General features: G+C 40.9%; 1 protein-coding gene across 2 annotated transcripts in view; it reads left to right on the forward strand.

The window, feature by feature from the left end:
- The window catches only part of USP6NL (USP6 N-terminal like), a 188,990-nt gene that overhangs the window by 90,552 nt on the left and 77,711 nt on the right, over nucleotides 1-20,727 (forward strand). For both annotated transcript variants that reach the window (XM_080656700.1, XM_080656701.1), the window contains exons 3-4: nucleotides 12,569-12,636; nucleotides 15,660-15,742. In XM_080656700.1, coding sequence (XP_080512826.1) covers nucleotides 12,569-12,636; nucleotides 15,660-15,742 — 151 coding nt within the window. The remainder of the gene's footprint in view (nucleotides 1-12,568; nucleotides 12,637-15,659; nucleotides 15,743-20,727) is intronic.

Genomic DNA, 20,727 nt, shown 5'->3' on the forward strand with positions numbered 1-20,727 from the left:
TAATGAGGTGTGTTGACTATAACTGCATATGAGAATTATGTGGTGTTGTGTTTGGAGCTTAGGGCACTCTTCTTCTATGTTGCTCTTGTTCATGTTCTTCTTCAAATGATTAAATGAATGACAGCTTCAGTGTGATATGAGCATTTGTATTGATTATTTTCTAAATTGCTAGCTTTTGATGGCCTTCTGATCCAATTTGAACCTAAGGGCATTCAGGGACTTGTTTATGTATTAATACAAGTCTTCCTTTGTGCTACTAAGTTGTTCTGGTGGGCAGTCTGTGAATTCTCTCTTATCCCTTTTGTCTTATATTGGTCTATAAGAATGTGCTGGATTTGTATCATTTCTTCAACCCCTTAGGCTGACTTCAACACAAATTTTTACTGTAATGAATATAACTGTACATGCTTACAATTGTGAATCAGCTGAAAGAATTATGAAAGTTAAGTAAACGATGTGGATTCAACAGAATTGTTTCTATAATCATAGAAATTAATCATGAAGGCATTTGATTTTATCATCAAGTAAAAGTATATTTTAGTAAAGTTAATATCAGTATCCAACTGGTTAATATTCTGTCAATTTTTTAAATGTTTCTCAATTATTTACTGTTGTTTTCCTAAAACACACAACTTAAAACGTAACAGAGCCAGTACAGTTGCATATGGTTACAAAAAATATTTCATGTTAATGGCTGTTGGATCCTCTACAACACTACTGGTCTCCATTTTGCACAAATAATTGACAATTTAGTGTGATAAGATTGGAAAGCTACTGGAACCTATAAAACACAACTGTTAAGAATTCATAGGTGTTTCTAAGAAAAGAAACAGCAGAAGTGAGAAGAAATATAAAAGGATCCTTCACTTAAACTTCAGCAAAATGGGCTGGTGGTAAGAAACAGGGCTTTGAAATTAGGAAGCCTAATTTTTAAGTCCTGCTCTGCCATTTACTTACCATAGGTTCAGAATGACGTAACCTTTCTACTCCTCAGGCTCCTCATATGTAAACTGGAATTTCACAGTCTCTCTAACTAACAGAGTAGGTGGTTCACTGTGAGGATTATGAGATTATGTGTAGTAAATGTCCAGCACGGTGTCTGGCAGCAGTAAATTCTGACTAAACAGGTTATAAAGTATCCACCAACAAGGAGTTGTTACAAACCAGTCTTGTGTCATCTATTAAAACAATCATACTTGGCGGAATTGCAGCTAAGGTATAATCTTGAGTTTGCCAGCAAGCGTAGGCGGGTTTAAGTGATTAAAATGACTCATATGCTTGTCTTGGTTCTAAGTATCTATTCTTGGCAATTTTATCACCATTCAACCCTGCCCCCAAAATGAAAATTACACTAATATTCAACAACCAGTAATTATGTTTTTCATCAGTAGTAATGGTATTTATTTAAGTAATATTACATCACTTCATATCCTTTTCCTATGTGAATCATTTTACACATAAACGTAGGAGTTACTTGTCTGATTGGGAGTTCTAGGGAACCAGTAGTGATAATTATTCTCTTTGAGAACTAAGACACAGGAGAATGACAGATGAAGATCAGAAGGACTCCTCTTGGCTGATTGCAGGACACATGACATTAGATCTGAAGTGAAGTGAAATTTAGCTCGCCTTGACTTAGACAGGCTTACCCCCAGAATAAGCAACCCCAGGCCTCCCCTCAGGACAGATGCCTTCCTACCTGGAGAGCAGAGCAGAGGGCCTGCACCCAGGGACAGGGTGGCTGAGAGAGAAAGGCTGGAGCTTGGCCTCAGCCTTGCTCAGGTGCTCCTTTCAGACTCTTAGACCCCCAAACTCCTGCCCCCTGAGAGGAGTAAGGGAAGAGTGGGGAGAGAGTTCAGAGTTACTTGAAGCATGATGGAAGCACACAGGCAAGTCAACATGACCTTCCAGAACAGAAAGAGAGACTGTGAAATTTCGTGAGTAGACTGGAAACTAGGTAAAGGGAAAGCACATGGAGAAGAGTAGATTGTAATATAGACATAACAAACAAGTTTTCTGGTTTTCTGCATCTTTTAAGAGCCCCTGACATACACACATTCATTCCTTCATCTCCATCTGTCCCTGTTTGTTCATTTATCCATCCATTCATTCCTTAATGGATATGAAGGATTAGTAAATAATCAGAAGTGTTAGAAATAGATTGTGACTTCTCATATCTAAATTTTAGACTCAATAGAATCTTAAATGCTATCTTGAAATAGAATTTTAAAAACCAATAAAAGATATGAGAAAGCTAAGAATCTTTGGCAAAGGTGTACTTTTTGCAGTGAAAGTATGTCTATATTCTAGAATCTATCATAGTGTCTAGCACATGGTAAATGCTCACTAAATATTTCTTAAAAGGATAAGAAAAATTATTCAAAATTAATTATTAATGTGAATTAATCAGTTAAGCACTTAATATATCAATTTGTTTTTAAAATTGGATTTATATGCTATTTTCCAGATATACCTTCACTGCAAAAAAGTATACCTTTGCCAAAGATTCTTAGCTTTCTCATATCTTTTATTGGTTTTAAAAATTCTATTTCAAGATAGCATTTTTGAGGACTGTTGGGTTTATGGCATTGGTTCTTTCATGTATTTAGCTTTCAGCCTTGGGCTTTCCCTCCTTGATCATGATTATTTATACTGTTTTTGTAATGGCAGCTATGATCAGAATCTTTTGTTGTGTTGTTCCCAAGTGAACACGAGAAAGAGGGAAGGCAGCCAGATGAGTTTTCTAAGATTATTACACTGTGGGGGAGGAAGGAGATAAATGGGTTTTTGAGGTTCTGCATTTTTTGATAAGACATTTGTTTAACATAGAGTTAACTGAGTTATGAGAAATAGAAATGGGACTGGGCTGGAGTGCAAAAGAGTACTGGATTATAGCCAACCCCACCCCCAAACCAAAGGAGGGGATAAAGGGGCAGGAGATTTTGGATCAGTTCTTCTCACAGGACCACAGATGGTGCTTTTGGCTTAGGCTTCTTCAGTATCCCGGGATGCTATTTAAGAATAAGCTTTCTTGGGGGGAGCTGTCTTGGTCACTATTGACTATTGTGCTCTTTGCCTCCTGATGTTTCATTTAACTCCCTTTGCAAATGGACTCTCTCAGTTTATCCTACTTCAAATTCCTAGGAGAGGAATAAATTATGTTAATGTGTCAGGAAACTTGACAACTATCAAGAAGGTTGAGGTAGATGCACTGATGTGTTGGAGCCAGCCTGAACTTTCTGTTCAGTGACATCACCTTGGTAGCTTGGTATTGGCCACCATAGGGGAAATACCACAGCATGGAAGTTGGCAGATGCCACGAACCCAAGCTCATGGCCTCTACTTCTTGCCTCCAAAAACTCATTGCTAAACCTTTATTGGCACACCACTGGGGAGATCTGTAGGTGCTGAAGTGCACCATCTCCAGGATGTACTGTTAAACAAGAGAGAATAAGGTGTTGGATTACTTATAAGATGATTCTAGTGTTTGAATAGAAGAGAGAGATTTAAATATGTATGTGTGTGCCTGCACACATGCAGATTCTTGTGTGATGTGGAGAGTACTTTTGGTAAGTAACAGTGGCTGCTTCTAGGATGGAGGATTAGGTTTGGAGTGGGGTGTGTATATTTGTGCAGATCAGAGATCAATAATCATATTAATGATACTGTAATAATAATAATATTAATATAATTTACCTCAACTTCAGATATTATGATGAGGTATATAGGAAGGAAATATAATCCTAATATTGAAAAATGAACTCACTTTTTCCACACACCATCAGATTCACAGCCATGCCCCTTTGTACATTACTTCATATTTGATTGACTTAACACTCTGCTTTGCTTGTAATGAGATTTCTAATAGTCCCCTCATCTTTTTCTTTTCAAGTGTCTTTTTTTTTTTATATTTTATTGATGTTTTTACAGAGAGGAAGGAAGAGTGATAGTCAGAAACATCGATGAGAGAGAAACATCGATCAGCTGCCTCTTGCACACCTCCTACTGGGGATGTGCCCGCAACCAAGTTACATGCCCTTGACCAGAATCGAACCTGGGACCTTTCAGTCCGCAGGCTGACGCTCTATCCACTGAGCCAAACCGGTTTTGGCTTCAAGTGTCTTTTATATGTAAGCTTTTACTGTATCGTTAATAATATCCAGGATCTATGTTGTCTAGAATACACATTTTTATTGAGAAACTTTGTATTCCCTATTCTAATGTAGGCTGGTTACTCTCTAGGCAATTACACAGTTGGCATCTGGAAATGTCTAATTTTAACTTCCTGAGATTTCATGGATCCCGTGTCTGCCCCTCTTTTTGATCTGTTAAAGAAAAAATTATTATGACACTTGTTAATAGTAAAAAAATCTTTACCCAGGAGTATTGCATCAGGTATCAAAACTATCATAACAGGGAAGAGAGAATGGGCTCAACTTCAAATACAATAAAGACAAGTGGGGATTTATAGCCAACAAACAAAGTGAAGAATTTGGTGGATGCACAGTTACTAAGAGGAGACATCAGGGATAGGGAGATTCTTCCTAAGTCGATTTAACAGGATTATTGATAAAGGCAGGCCAGGGTCATCCGATATTAAAGGTGGTGGGTGAGGAATCTGACCAGATATCAAGAGTGATCAAATATCAAGAGTGGGGAATGAGGATTCTGACCAGGTATCAAAGGTGATCAGATATCAAGGGTTGTGGGGGGCAACTCTCACTCAATTGACTTAGCAGGATTGTTGCTAAAATTGGGCTAGGCAGGAGATTGGACAGAACAGGAGACTAAGATTGGGGTCTACTTGAGAGGAGGGCTCTGTGAGCCTGGTTGATGTTTGCATACAAACAGTCTTCGTCAATTCTTTTGGTTGATGTTATTTTGTTTTTCTGTACTATATCCTCAAAGCCTTCTTAAGAGAAACATTGCAAAGCAGTAAACTTTGAATTCTTGTATTAGTTTCTTATGCTACTGTAACAAATTATCACAAACTTGGTGACTTAAAACTATAAATTTATTTTCTTATAGTTCTGGAGGCCAGTTTTACTGGGCTAAAGTTAAGGTGTCATCAGGGCTGGTTCCTTCTGGAGCCACTAAAAGAGAATTCGTTTCCTTGCCTTTTCTGACTTCTGGAGGCCACATGGCTCCTCCCTTCCTCACATCATTGCAGTCTCTTGCTTCCATCGTCACACCTCCTACTTCCTCCTTTGACCTTCTTGTCTCTCCTTTATAAGGAGCTTTATGATGACATTGGGCCCACCTGCATGATCCAGGATAATCTCCCCATCTCAAGATCCCTACTTAACTATATCTGCAGATTCCTTTTGCTATATGAGGTACATTCACAGGTTCCAGAGATTCGGATGTGGACATTTGTTGGGGGGTCATTCTTCAGCTTACATATCTTGTAATATCTAAAAACTAGAGGCCCGGTGCATGAAATTCATGCACCAGGAGAGGGGGGTGCCTCAGCCTGGCCTGCACCCTCTCCAATCTGGGACCCCTCAAGGGATGTCCGACTGCCGGTTTAGGCCCCATCCTGCACCAGGAGTCGGACATCCCTCTCACAATCTGGGACTACTGGGTCCTAACCACTTGCCTGCCTACCAGCTTGATCGGCGCCTAACCGCTCCCCTGCTGGCCTCATGGCCCCCAACTGCCCTCCCCTGCCGTCCTCATGGCCCCCAACTGCCCTCCCCTGCCGGCTTCATGGCCCCCAACTGCCCTCCTCTGCCGGCCTCAAGGCCCCCAACTGCCCTCCCCTGCTGGCCTCATGGCCTCTAACCGCCTCTGCCTCGACCCCACCACTGAGGCTTTGTCCGGAAGGAAGTCAGATGGTATAGGACAGTGGTTGGCAAACTCATTAGTCAACAGAGCCAAATATCAACAGTACAACGATAGAAATTTCTTTTGAGAGCCGAAAACCGACTTCTGCACATGGGCCACGAAGTTTCAATCACACTGTACGTGCGCGCCCGCATGTGGTATTTTATGAAAGAGCCACACTCAAGGGGCCAAAGCGCCGCATGTGGCTCGCAAGCCGCAGTTTGCCCACCACTGGTATAGGAAGATGTATGGTCTCTCAGTCTAATTAGCATATTACCCTTTTATTAGTATAGACTATAGGCCTGGTGCACGAAATTTGTGCACGGAGGGGGTGTGTCCCTCAGCCTAGCCTGCACCCTCTGGACATCCCTCTCACAATCCAGGACTGCTTGCTCCCAACCACTCGCCTGCCCGCCTGCCTGATCACCCCCTAACTGCCCTCCCCTGCTGGCCTGATTGCCCCTAACTGCCTTCCCCTGCCGGCCTGGTCGCCTCTAACTGCCCTCCCCTTCTGGCCCAATCACCCCTAACTGCCCTCCCTTGACAGCCTGATCGCCCCTAACTGCCCTCTCCTGCAGGCCTGGTCACCCCCAACTGCCCTCCCTTGACAGCCTGTTCGCCCCTAACTGCTCTCCCCTGCAGGCCTGGTCCCCCCCAATTGCCCTCCCCTGCAGGCCTGGTCCCCCCAACTGCCCTCCCCTGCTGGCCTGATTGCCCACAACTGCCCTCTCCTACTGGCCATCTTGTGGCGGCCATCTTTGACCACTTGTGTGTTGGAGTGATGGTCAATTTGCATATTACTTCTTTTTATATAGGATGGTTTTATTTTTTTCTCATGCTTAATTGATAGTTTGGCTTAGTATAGAATTCTAAGTTCATGATCATTTTGTCTCAGAACTTTGAAAATAGTGCTTCATTATCTTCTAGCTGATAAGAAGTTTGCTGCCAACCTGATTCTTATGCCATGGTATCTGACTTGACATTTTCCCCTCTCTCTACACTTCTGAGATTTTTTTTTTTTTTTTGCATATGTTGAATGTTACAACTGACTTAAGCTGAGCATCAATTTAATTAGTGTCCAGTTCAGTGTAATTAATGTTCATAAGCATGCCTCTAATGTGGCTGTTACTTTACTTTTCAAATTGTAGGTCCCTACCCTTTTAAAAGAAAGCAAGGAAGAAGGAAGCAATGGAGAGAAGAGGAAAGAACAAATAGAATATAAAATTTCACAGTGCTATCTGCAGTAGTTATACATATTGTTAGATAAAACATTTGTTTCATTTGTATACATGTGGTATGTTAAAAAGTACAAAACATTCCAAAATTTAGCATATATTTGCTCAGTGCCTGAAACAGCAGTTTTCACTTTAAAAATTATCTTTAAGATTATGTTACAATATAAAATATATTTGAGGAGGAGAGCATTTCTACTTAGCTTTAATGTTTTAAATAAAAATTTTCTTTGTTTCTCCATGGCAGACTTTATTAAAATTAATAAGAATGTGGCTAATTTTGAATTACAAGAGTAAGGAATATCCTGAAGCTGCTTGTTTAAAGCCCCTGTTTGTTATTAGATGGAATGCTGGGTGTAGGCTGGTGTGGTTCATACTTGGGATCTAGCCTGAAAGACATGTTTTACCCTCAACAAATATCATCTTTGTTTGAATATCTGTGGTCTGTGTAACCACAGCAAGGTCTTTTTTTCTCTCTTAGAATGTATCTGAAATGTCTTCTTTCTTGTGCTTGTTTCACCAGTAAAGTAGAGCTGCCTTCCATTTTTCTGTTTTAGTTTGTTGCAGAATGTGTGGGGCACCACCTAACACTCTTGGTGTGCTTTAGAATTGTAAACTAATAATGAAAGCTTGGAATAGATAACTTTACTCTATGAGGACTGAAGCTGTTGTTAATTCCCAAGGCGAGACTGGGTATCTAACAAACGGTAAAGTAATTTTTAAATTAAAATTGTTGATTTATATATATTTAATGTTCACCTTTCAAAATATACACCAAGAAAATGATTTCCTGTCCATTTTGTTTTATGGGATTGAATTTGAAACTTGACAACTTTGAATGACTTGTTTATTTGAATTTGGAGTTGAGTTGTACTGAGTTACAATACATGCTTTTAAAAAATGTAATTCAGGAGGATACTTGATTTTTTTAACAGTTTTTGTGTTTAAGTGAAGTAATGGTCTTCTTAAAATGTTATAAAACACTCTTTAAAATGCTATAGTTTTCATTTTCTTTCATAAATCTGGGCTCAGAGATGTTTTCTTGTATCATTGAGTATTATTTAATCCAAACACCTTTTATCCTTACTTTCTAAGATTTGCTCTTAAACTTTGAAACATTTTTATATTAGATGTACAGTCAATAAGAATTAAATTTGATTTAATTTGGCTTTAATAATGTAATAGATTTTTTGAATTTGAGAATGATATATGATGTAAGTACTAAGTGACACAGCTGTCATGTTTAAGAGGTGCCTGGAACTTTGTATACACTTGCACACAGACATAAGACAGCTGTTGATATCCCAGTGGTCAGTGTTTTAGGGCAAACTCTTGCTCTTGCAATGAAATTTCTAAGTAAGCAAGCAGAATGAAACCAAAGGAAATATTTGAGTATAATTCTTAATAACTTCTCAACTATAGATTAGACAGTATGAAACACAGTTTAACTGTAGCAGGCTTAAGTTTAAGGATGCTATTTCTTACTCTAAAGATGACTGTTTCACAATGCAGATTATTAAATAACTAGAGGCCCTATGCATGGGATTCGTGCACTGGTGGGGGGTGTGGCCTGCAGGGATTGGCCCACTGTGGGAGCGCCGCTCATCCCGGTCAGCCAAGCGACTGTGGACCTGCCCTCTGAACAGCTGCTCCCGCTGTGAGAGCACCACTCATCCCGGTCAGCTCAGCAGCGCTCCCACTTTGGGAGCACACTGACCACCAGGGGGCAGCTCCTGCATTGAGCATCTGCCCTCTGGTGGTCAGTGCATGTCATAGCGACTGGTGAACCAGTCGTTCTGGTCATTCCGCCATTCGGTCACTAGGCTTTTATTATATAGGATGTCTTTAAATTCCATATTGGAAAAGATTGGCATTTCCATTTAGTTTCTTCAAAGAAGCAGGTTTGACTGTATTTTATAAAATTAATTTGACTTTAAATTTGCTTTCTTTTTAGAATACATGCATTAATAGTATGAAATTTTCTCCCCCATGGGAAAATACTAACATAGGGAATTTCTAAAGGAATTTAAAGATAAAGAACATGTATTTGATTTAGAGTTAACTATTCTAATCATGTTACTAGTAAAGTATATCATCTTTCTTCCATAAAATTAGGATAGTTTCATCCAGTTCCAATACAACCTGTTATATGGTTAGGTTTTCTTTCCTGGAAATCTCTAGACTGGAGATGATTCGTGTAAAGCTCTATATGTTACAGTTTGCCACACTGATGTTTTCTTGAGATACTTTGCATCACTTCCCAACTCCATACTGTTTCCCGTTTTTGCCTTTATTCTTTTAAACTTTTGTCACTAAGTTGGAAATAAGTTTTGACTCCTACAACTGGTAGCAGGAATAAAGGACTGATATAAAATACATTCATACATGCCCAGCCGGTGAAGCTGAGTGGTTGAGTGTTGAGCTGTGAACCAGGAGGTCGGTGAGAGCACATGCCCGGCTTGTGTGCTCAGTCCCCCCAGAAGGGAGCAGATTGATGATTCTCTCTCATCATTGATATTTCTATCTCTCCCTCTCCCTTCCTCTGAAATCAATAAAAATGTATTTTTGAAAAAATAAAATACATTCATAGAAAATGCTTATCCATTGAATTGGCCTAATCATGATAGAAATTGATGCTTAGATGCTCTGTTCATGGAAATGCAACTTAGTAAGTAGTCAAGTTTTCTAGTTTGTGTTTAATTTCTATTGATTTGTTTTCTCTTCCCTTTTGTAAAGGTGTTAGTGTAATGTTTTAAAGGGGGGCAACAGAAGAGGGAAAGAGGAATTGACAAAGTTTCATAAATCTAAAATAGGATAAAGAATCTGTATATAACTGTGTTGATTATCCCAGACTTCTGATTGCATTAGTTTACTATGAAAATCTAAACTAGTCTGTATTTTTATTTTCTCAAACCATTATATTATGTATTCACATTTCCCCCAAAGGACAGCATATTGACATTTTATAATATAACCGAGAAAAACAGTGGCATAAACATTTTTTACTAAATATAGTTTTAAAAATTTACAGGTTCCCATTTTGCTATTTTTACTATTATAAACAATACTAGAGGCCCGGTGCACGAAATTCATGCGTGTGTGTGTGTGTGTGTGTGTGTGTGTCTCAGCTCAGCCTGCACCCTCTCCAATCTGGGACCCCTTGAGGGATGTCCGACTGCCTGGGATCAGGCCTAAACGGGCAGTCGGACATCCCTCTCACAATCCAGGACTGCTGGCTCCCAATCGCTCGCCTGCCTTCCTGATTGCCCCTAACTACTTCTGCCTGCCAGCCTGATCACCCCCTAACCACTCCCCTGCCAGCCTGATTGATGCCTAACTGCTCCCTGCCGGCCCGATTGCCCCTAACTGCTCTCCCCTGCAGGCCTGGTCACCCCTAACTGCCCTCCCCTGCAGGCCTGGTCACCCACAACTGCCCTCCCTTGCAGGCCTGGTCCCTCCCAACTGCCCTCCCCTGCTGGCCATCTTGTGGCGGCCATCTTGTGTCCACATGGGGGCAGGATCTTTGACCACATGGGGGCAGCCATCTTGTGTCCACATGGGGGCGGCCATCTTTGACCACATGGGGGCAGGCAGCCATCTTGTGTGTTGGAGTGATGGTCAATTTGAATATTACCTCTTTAGGATTGTGCTCATTTGATGATCTTATTGACATAAATCCCTAGAGGTGGAATTGTTGGGTAAAGGATATGCCTGCTTTTAAGATTTTTGATACATAATATCAAACTGCTTTCTGGAAAGACTTATACATTTATAATTCTACCCCCAGTGTAAGGTACTTCAGATTTGCTCACTTTTGTCAGCATTGAGCAATACCGTTGCATTTTTCATTAGTCTGAGATAGGTGCAAAGGGATATTTTAAAACTTGTATATCTTTAGCTTTTAGTGAGTTTGATTCCCCCTCCCCCCCCCGTGTCATGGCTTTTAAATTTAGATTTTACTTTTGTCAGAGCTATACTTGGTTTAAAGATTCAGCAGTCTGTAAGACTTACTTTGAAAAATAGCTGACTCCATACCCCTCCCTCCTCACTGCTTACTCCCCTAGCTGATTCTTTTTGTGTTTACTTCCATCGTGCAAGATAACACACGTCTATTGCCATTTCCTGCTTCTGCAGCTTTAGGCATCATCTATTGGTTTCACGCTTTGGATGGAGGGTGAGGTTCTGTGCTCCCAAGCTCTGTACATATATGCACTTTCCTTCAACTCTCAGGGAGTTGATACCTTTAACTCCACCCTTCGTTCTCCTCAGGAATTATCATTTGCTAAGCCTTTGAGGGAAGGGCTTTAAAGAATCCCTCTGTTGTCATTTCAGTTCCGTTTTAGGAGGAATGGATATGTGTGTTCCACCTGCCATCTTTAATTGGAAGTTCTTTATCTTCTCTTTAGTCATCACTGTTATAAAGTAAATGCTTATATGGAGTCAAGATTGTCTGGATTTGAATCTTAGCTTTGCTATTAACTAGTGTTGAGACCTTAGACAAGTTGGTTCAAATCTCTAAACCTCATTTTTTCATCTGTGTAATAGGATTAATAGAATAACTATCTCAGAGTGTTATAAAGTGCTCTTCACAGTAGTATCTGCTGTCTGGCAGTTTCTTAACTCTCTACTAGGCACAGTAAGAGTACAAATATAGTTGTTCCTGCTATTGTTACTCTTGTGAATTTCTTGCTCATGACCTTGACCCAATCTTCCATTGGAATGCTTGTCTTTTTCTTATTGATCAGTGGTACCATTTATGTAGTGTGTCATTGGTCTTTTATTTTTATTCATGGTACTTGGTATGTATAGTCATATTCATACTATTTTATGTTATGATCTCTACTTTTGTTATCAGATTTGTGTTTTTGAAAGATACCTGATGGTAATAAGGGTGTGTGTGTGTGTGTGTGTGTGTGTGTGTGTGTGTATTTTCTGGGAGGAGGGTAAAACTGAAGATTATTATAGTATTTGGGACATTGATAAGGGGGGTCCTCAGAGGTTAAATGAAGAAATGATTATTTTCATCATGTAAGAGAAATGCTTTTTAAAAAAACTCCTGAAGTATAACTTGCTTTAGTTTTCTTTGTGGATGAGTTCCACTAATTTTTAAGAGCCGTTTTGAGTGCTCTTTTCATCATCTACCCAAATGGCTTCATCTGAAAACTCAAAGCTTTTACTTTCAGTTTGTGGTTTAATACTCATTTCTCTGAAATTAGATCAAAATTGATTCTTGAGGGATAAGATTTATCATATCCCCTAAGTTAATGCTATGTTAATAAAGTTGCTTTTTTTTCAATATTATACATAATATTGAAATGATATATATGTTGATATTTTAAGGTTGTAGTTACAGATACTTAACTCATCCTTTTAAGTTTATTTGATTTTTGCTGGTTTGTCATCTTAGGCAGTATGGATTTATTCTATTTGTATCTGTTTTGTCAGTTTTATAATTAATTAACTTTATGATTCTTTAAATAATAGTTCATCTAAATTTGATCTCTCCACAGATTCAGACCAGGATGTAGCACTCAAACTTGCCCAGGAGCGAGCTGAAATAGTTGCTAAATATGACAGAGTAAGTATTTATATTTACTCTTTGAGTAATATTTATTAGTAAAAACAACATATAAATAGAAATGGATTTGCTTCTTGGAGCACTTAAATTACAGAACCAGTTTGTTTACTTCATGTGACCATTGAGGTCATCCTTTTTCTCTGACTCCATCTCCAAACGTTCTCTCCCTCCTTTCCTCTGCACTAACCTCTCCAAATTCTTGCTGCTTTCTAATACACCATGCTTGCTTCTCACTCTGGGTCTTTGCATTGGCCATTTCTTCTGCCGAGAACAGATAGGTCCTGACCATGCTCATGCCTCATTACCTTACCTCTTTCAGGTCTCACCCAGATGCTACCTTAGTGAAATCACTGAGCACGTTGTGTAGTACTCCCCCTGTCCTCTATATTCCGTAGCCCCTTTTCTTATTTACTTTTCACCATAGCGCTTACGATATTAACATACTATATATTATACTTACTTTGTTTGTTGTGTGCTCTCACTCCTAAATGTAAGATTTTCTTTTGATATGCTCTTATTTTTTAAATAAAAGTGATGTTTTATTGGTTTCAGAGGGGAAGGGAGAGAGAGATAGGAACATTAATGATGAAAGAGAATCATTGGTTGGCTGCTTTCTGAGCACCCCACACTGGGGATCACGCCCACAACCTGGGCATGTGCCTTGACCGAGAATCGAACCTTGTGTGACCTCCTGGTTCATAGGTCGATGCTCAACCACTGAGCCACACCAGCTGGGCTTGATTTACTCTTGTGTCTTAAATACTTAGAACAGTTCCTGACTCATACTAGGTACTCAGTAAATACCCATTTTAGTCATAATTTATGGGTGCTATTAAAAATTTAACCTGGATCTGAAAATTTAAATTACACATTATATATAATCTCCATTACATTAAATTAGTTATGGAATCTGTTTTTTGAGTTCTAGGAAATCACAATTATTGAGGATTTAATGTCTCATTATTTCCTTACCTCTTAAGGTCTTTGGGTTGAAGCAATGATTTATAAGTGTCATGTTTTATATTTATATCTCTTGCATGTAATTTTATATGTTACTAGAGACCCAGTGCACGAAATTCGTACACGGGGGCAGGGGTGTCCCTCAGCCCAGCTTGCACCCTCTCCAATCTGGGACATCCCTCTCACAATCCAGGACTGCTGGCTCCCAACCGCTCGCCTGCCTGCCTGCCTGATTGCCCCTAACCATTTCTGCCTGACAGCCTGATCACCCCCTAACTGCTCCCCTGCTGGCCTGATCGCCCCCAATTGCCCTCCCCTGCCAACCTGGTTGCCCCTAACTGCTCTCCCCTGCTGGCCTGGTTGCCCCCAACTGCCCTCCCCTGCTGGCCTGGTCACCCCTAACTTCCCTCCCTTGCCAGCCTGATCCCCCCCAACTGCCTTCCCCTGCAGGCCTGGTCCCCCCCAACTGTCCTCCCCTGCAGGCCTGGGTCCCCCCCCAGCTGTCCTCTCCTGCAGGCCTGGTCACCCCCAACTGCCCTACCCTGCTGGCCATCTTGTGGCGGCCATCTTTGACCACATGGGGGCGGCCATCTTGTGTGTTGGAGTGATGGTCAATTTGCATATTACCTCTTTATTAGATAGGATTTTTGTTTTTTTGGGAGAATAATAGGAGCATGGAATTAGAGAAAGCCATCTGGACTCTGCCCTGCTTTCAGGGAGGCATATGGGCAGGTCTCAACTCAGTGGTGATGTTTCCAGAGTTTGTTTTAAGTTGGTCATTTGGAACAGTAAAACTACCACTCTTGGATGCTTGCATGCATTGGTTTTTTTCCCCCATGCAACTAATACTTACTGACCAGGCTTGGCATTGTGCTGGTCCTGGGGTTTCACATTACAGACATGAGTTAGAGTAGCCTTTGCTCACAAGATGCTCACAGCTTACTTGGAGGAGAACACAGGAGCAGACAATTATAAAGTATACTCAGATGCAGGGGTTCACAAGATAGTTTGGTATTGAGTCTGAAATTTGAGGGATTGGTATAGACAGCTACATTTGGGGTTCCTGCACCAACAGTGCTAGTTAACAGCTTCAAGAATGAGAGAGCAGTGGCTGAGGACAGAGTTATGGCCACACCAACAGAGATACTATGAAAGAGCCACCAAAAAAGAGTTGAAAAGGCATGAGGAGAACCAGGAGAGATGGTGCCATGGAGGTTGAGGAATAAGGCGTGAGCAACAATGCAGACTGCTTTGAAAAACTCCATTAGAAGAGTGTCCACTGGTTTTAACAGTGGGAGATTATTTATGACTCTAGCAGGAATAACTTCTAGGCTGATGTACCTGTAAGTAAAGAAGTAGAGAGACAAGGTGGATAGCCCACTCTAATGAGAAGTTTGGATGAAAAGACAAGAAATACTTTTTTTCCTAAGACAGGCTCACTCTAAAAGTTTAAAGTTTGATGGCTCATTCTTGAGTGTCTTTCTTATCCTCTGCTGTTCCCTCCTTTCCTGGTATTTACAGGAACCCAAGTCTGATCAAAACTTAGTAACATGTGCCCTGGCCAGTGTGTTCAGTGGTTAGAGCATTGGCCTGTGCACTGAAGAGTTCACTTCCCAGTCAAGGGCATGTATCTTGGTCGCAAGTTCGATCCTTGGCCCCTGTCGGGCATGTACAGGAGACAGCCAATCAATGTCTCTCTCTCATCAGTGTTTCTCTCTCTTTCTCTCCTCCCCCTCCATCCCTTCCTCCCACTACTTTTTCTAAAAAGCAATGAAAAAATATCCTCAGTGAGGATTAACAAAAAAACAACAAAAAAAGCTTAGTTACATGTTAGCTGTTGCTGACATATAGTATCTTCCAAAGTTTGTAACTAGAAAATAGTGATTATATTGCCAAAAATATATATATATATATATATTTAAAATTAAGGTGGATAGTTCCTCATTTCCAGCTCTTACTGTTAATACATAAAGAAAAGAACTCTTTGTTTTTGGTCTTTTTATTTGAAAAATTACTCAGTTTTATAGATTTCTAATAACACCCTTCTTTGTTCACTGTTATAGGGACGAGAAGGTGCAGAGATTGAACCTTGGGAAGATGCTAATTACCTTGTTTACAAAGTCACGGATAGATTTGGCTTTTTACAGTAAGTTGCATAGATTGAAACCTAACTTTTTTATTATGATGCTTTTGCAGACACCTGTTATATTGATTTTATTTATTTTTACTAGCACTGTTGTGAATAATATTCCAAGACTGGTCCGGCAACATGCTTTTTGTTATTGAATTCCCTGCATTTTTATCCTCTATCATTGAAATTCAACTATTTTGTAAGAATACAATCTTTAACACTATTCGTTACATTTTAGTAAGAACATTTAGTGCAATAAGTGAGTTGGATTAATACTTTGTCAGAATTAAATGGAAATTAATAAAAAATTGTATTTCAAAAATAATTATTTTATATAAATTTTATTTTATATAAATGCATTTTAAAAATAATTAGCTATTAGAACTTTAGTGTCATGCAGCCTGAAATTGAGCAATGAAAAAAAATGCCATTGATCTTCCTTATACTTGTATTCATGTTAATGTATTCATGTTATTCTCAAAAAAAATTTTTTAAATATATTTTTTATTGATTTCAGAGAGAGGAAGGAAGAAGGATAGAGAGATGGAAACATCAATTTTGAGAATCATTGATCAGCTGCCTCCTGCACACCCCCTACTGGGGATCAAGCCCACAACCTGGGCATGTGCCCTGACCTGGAATCAAACCTTGACCTCCTGGTTCGTAGGTCGACGTTGAGCCATGCCAGCTAGGCATTTGCTTCTCAAAATTAATTCCATTCATCCTGAATATATTATATAAAGAGTTGACAGAGGTCTAGACTGTTACAAAATAGAGTGGTTAAAAGGATTTTGACTCTTAGAAACATCCTACTAATGATGTGAATCTGCCAGTTCTGATTCTGGCATTGTCTAGTCAGGTTCCCATAGACTGGATACTTCTCTTCATTTCTGTGGTGTGTTTGGTTCCATATAGTTCAGTGATTAAGTTCTCAATCAGATGTATTTTTTCAGTCTTGTCTATACTAATAAAAGAGAAAGATGCAAATTGACTGTACCTCTGCGATGCCCACCAGCCAATCAGGAGTGAGTATGCAAATTAACCCTACAAATATGGCGGATTAATTTACATACGCAGGTGCCAAGTGGCCGAGGGAGGGGCACCAAGCCCGAAACCTCCCGGGACCATCGCCACCCAGGGAGATGAGGGAAGTGGTGCCTAGCCCCGCCTGCAGGGTTCCGGGACCATCACAGACATGGGGTTGCTGAGACCCAGGCCAGGCCTCTGGCCACAGATCCACAGTTTCGCGGAGACCGACTCTATCAGGCCGCCCGGAGGCCATGTGGCTGGGCCACAGGGTGCCCGTTCAAGATGTGACACAGAGAGGAAGTGCGGGAGGAAATCCAGAGAATGGGATGTGGGGGTTCAAGACTCACTTCCTTTGGGCTTTGTCCTTCTTGGTCTTGGTTCTTTTCTTTGGGCCTGGAGCCCAAGCACTGCAGGAGAGAGGGATGGATGAAGGCTGAATGTGGAAGAAAGGTGAGGGTGGAGACCTAGCAGAGGTGCGAGGCCCGACTGTCCGGCCTCCTGAGGGGCGGCTCCAGGGCAAGCGCCACGGCTTTGGTGAAGCGGCCGGCCAGGAGGCAGGTGTTCCAAGGGGTGCAGAGCAGCGCCGCACCATCCCTCTATGAGGACACCCCACACAGGCGCTGCCTTTGGCAGCAGGCTCTGGGCAAAATCTGCAAATGCTACTGCAACCTCTAACATTCTGGGCAAAGAACTGACCCTGTGCCCCTCTGGGTACCAGACTTGCTAGGAGTGTGCTGTCACCAATGCCATAGACAAAGGCAAAAACCTGGCGAGGCGGGGTGCACCAGAGGGGGCTCGGGCTCGGGCAGGGGACCCGCGGGCAGGGATCTGCCTCCCTGCAGAGAGTGAGGTTCTGCAGTGGCCCCAAGACGCGGGTGGGCCTGGCCGGGGATCAAGGGGCATGGAAGGACACCGGGGCGGAGGGGCAAGGACCCACAGCCCTGAAGCGGGGGTTGAGGGGCGGTGCCACCTCATTGGAGGGGTGCTGCACTGCAGGGTACCTGACTGATGCGATTCAGAGAAGCTCCCAGCGCTAACCCGCTAACCGGGCCTCGCCCAGGCGGCCTTCGCACTTCAGAGGCGGTGACTCCTGCTCCCACCTTGGCCCAAAAGCAAGCCCACGCCCACCCTGACCCTAGGGGGGCAGTAAAGAATGGGGGCAGGGGGCCGGGGAGAGGAAAGAATGTGGAGTGTCCGCAACAAAGAGGTGCTTGAGAAAGAGGCTCGGAGGCCTGCTGGGAAGGTTTGTTCTGTTTGCCCGGCGGCTGCCCCTTAGGAAGGGCAGAGAGCATGGCTCTGAGGGCTCCCTCCATGCTGAGTCAAGTTCCGCAGCCAGCTGGTATTGGCCTCAGTTTCCTTGTCTGTAAATGGATTAAGCATGTCCCAGTGCCTTCGCTGAGCTTTGATGGCCAATTGAGATACTATATAAGGAAAATGAGGGAAGAAGTGAGAAAGAAAAAGAAAGGCGAACAACACAAAAGAAAGACTGGAAGGAACCTGTAAACCCATTGTCACTTAAATAGGGAATATAGTCAATAGTGCTGTAATGATGGTATGATGCCAGGTGGGTACTGGAAATATCGGGGGACACTTTGTAAAGTATATGATTGTCTAACCACTATTCTGTAACTAATATAAAACTTAAAACTAATACAAAATAATATTGAATGTAAAGAAATGAAAATTGGAGTGAAATTTTTATAAATTTCAAAGCTTAAATACAGGCTGTAAAGTAAGGAAGGGGGAGAATAAAAATAATGTTTTTCATTTTACCACTTTACTGTCTTTTCAGTACATGAAAAAGACAGTTGTCTTTATATGGTGCTTTTATACTTTTCTAAGTCATTATCTCATTGGAATTTCAGGGCAACTTAAAGACAAGATAATTATTCCCTCCACTATTCAAAGAAAGGAAATCTTGGTGTCTGGCCCCAATGATTCAATCATCAAGCTCTTATTGTAAAGCAGGGTTAATGAAATTTTCTGTGAAGGGTCAGATCTATACTAATAAAAGCCTTGGGGGTGATCAGGCCAGCAGGGGAGGGTAGTTGGGGGCAATCAGGCTGGCAGAGGAGCAGTTAGGCATCAATGAGGCCGGCAAGGGAGCAGTTAGGGGGCAATCAGGCAGGCAGGTGGTTAGGAACCAGCAGTCCCAGATTGTGAGAGGGATGTCCACAGGGATCGGGCCTAAACCGGCAGTCGGACATCCACTGAGGGGTCCCAGATTGGAGAGGGTGTAGACCAGGCTGAGGGACACACCCTCTCTGTGCACAAATTTCGTGCACTGGGTCAATAGTTTATTATAAATAGGAAGAAGCCAGAGATTTTTATTTTATGATATATGATTAAATGTTGAAGGAAAAATACAGTTTTTTGTATAGTAGTTCATATCAGTAACATAGTACTCAAAACTTATTCTCTCCTTCTGTTTAGTCTTGCATTTAGACAGTATTTGGTTGTCTAATGTTTTTCTCAGGGTAAAATAAGCAAATAGATAAACAGAAACAGTTCTGAAAGTTAGAGAATATATGCTTTTCTTGTGTCTTCACTGGCTCAGTTAACCATTTCATGCCTCATGTAAAACTACTCTGCATACTGACAGTGTCGTGGAAGCTTTGAAGACATAAAATGATAGAAGACTCCATAAAGGTCTGGACAAATATAAGGTGTTATTATTATACCTAAAGACGTGACATTAGCAGACCCAGAATGTTTTCCTGAGTAGTTATAATTAGAAGACTTTGAATTTCAGCAGAGTAACAGAGCAGAATTTAACTATGATGAAAATACTGTTCTTAAATTAACCCTCCACTTACACTTTTTTTTTTTTTTAAAGTAAATCAAGGTTGGCCACCAATATGGCAGGAAATGATTACACATTTGTGTGGGTTAACAGGCAGATCTGAGGTATATGAGGGAGTTTTGAAGGACAAATTGATCATTTAGCCTGGTCAAGATCAGTGGGTCCCAAACTTGCCTGCACATTAGAGTCAGCTGGGAATTATTTATTGTTTTTAAATAGATTTCTGGGGTCTATCCCATATTTTGATTCAGCAAGTGGAATACAACTCAGCCGATTTTGACCTCCTCTGATGGGAGTGAACCACTCTAAGAGATGTTTTAATCATAAAATGGTCTAATATAGTACAAAATACATGTGAAAAACCTGTGAATTCCCAAAAAGGGTCTAGTAATTACCTAAATTCTCTTTTCTCATTGCTGTGAACATCTTGAGTGAGTTTCTGGCCTGTACTTGGCAATCTAAAAATCGCACTTGGTTATTTTGTTGTTTTTTTCTCTGTGCTGAGATCCATTTGGCACTAGTGGGGAAAAGTCAGTCAATAATCTATCTTAATAATATTAGTTAATATTTATTGAGCCCTTACTGTGTGACAGGTACAGTTTTATGCTCTTTTCATAGATTAACTAATTTATTCTCTCAAAAAACTCTGTGAGGATAGGTACTCGTTTTTATCATTTTTTTCAGATGAAAATGAAGCACAAAGAGGTCATGCAGCTTGCCCAAGTTGTGCTGACAGTGTCAGATCTGGGTTGTGGACCTTGGTAGTCCTACAGCAGAGCCTGTGTTCTGAATTTCTGCATTGCACTGTCTTTTCTGCTCTCCTGTGTTTTTAATAAGAGAAACCTAGTAGAAGGTTTTGAAACGCCTAGAAACAAAACAAAAAAAGGGTGCCTAAGAGAGGGATACTGTTTGAACTGATCACATGTACTGAGGTATGCTCAGATAGCTAAGCTCATCACTTCTTTAAAAACGAAGCCAATTGTACGAGTTCTCATACTGACACAGTAATTTTTTTTAAAATTTACTCCATGATGCAGTTCCAAGGCAGACAGCAGAAATGAAAATAATGAAGCATAAAAATGGATTTTAATGTAATGTTAGACTTTATTAAATTTCACCGAAGTCATTAATTTTTGTTACAATGTCTAATTTCAGTAAAACGCTTTCT

Source organism: Plecotus auritus (genome assembly GCF_963455305.1).
Source record: "Plecotus auritus genome assembly, chromosome: 1".
NCBI classification, from domain to species: domain Eukaryota; kingdom Metazoa; phylum Chordata; class Mammalia; order Chiroptera; family Vespertilionidae; genus Plecotus; species Plecotus auritus.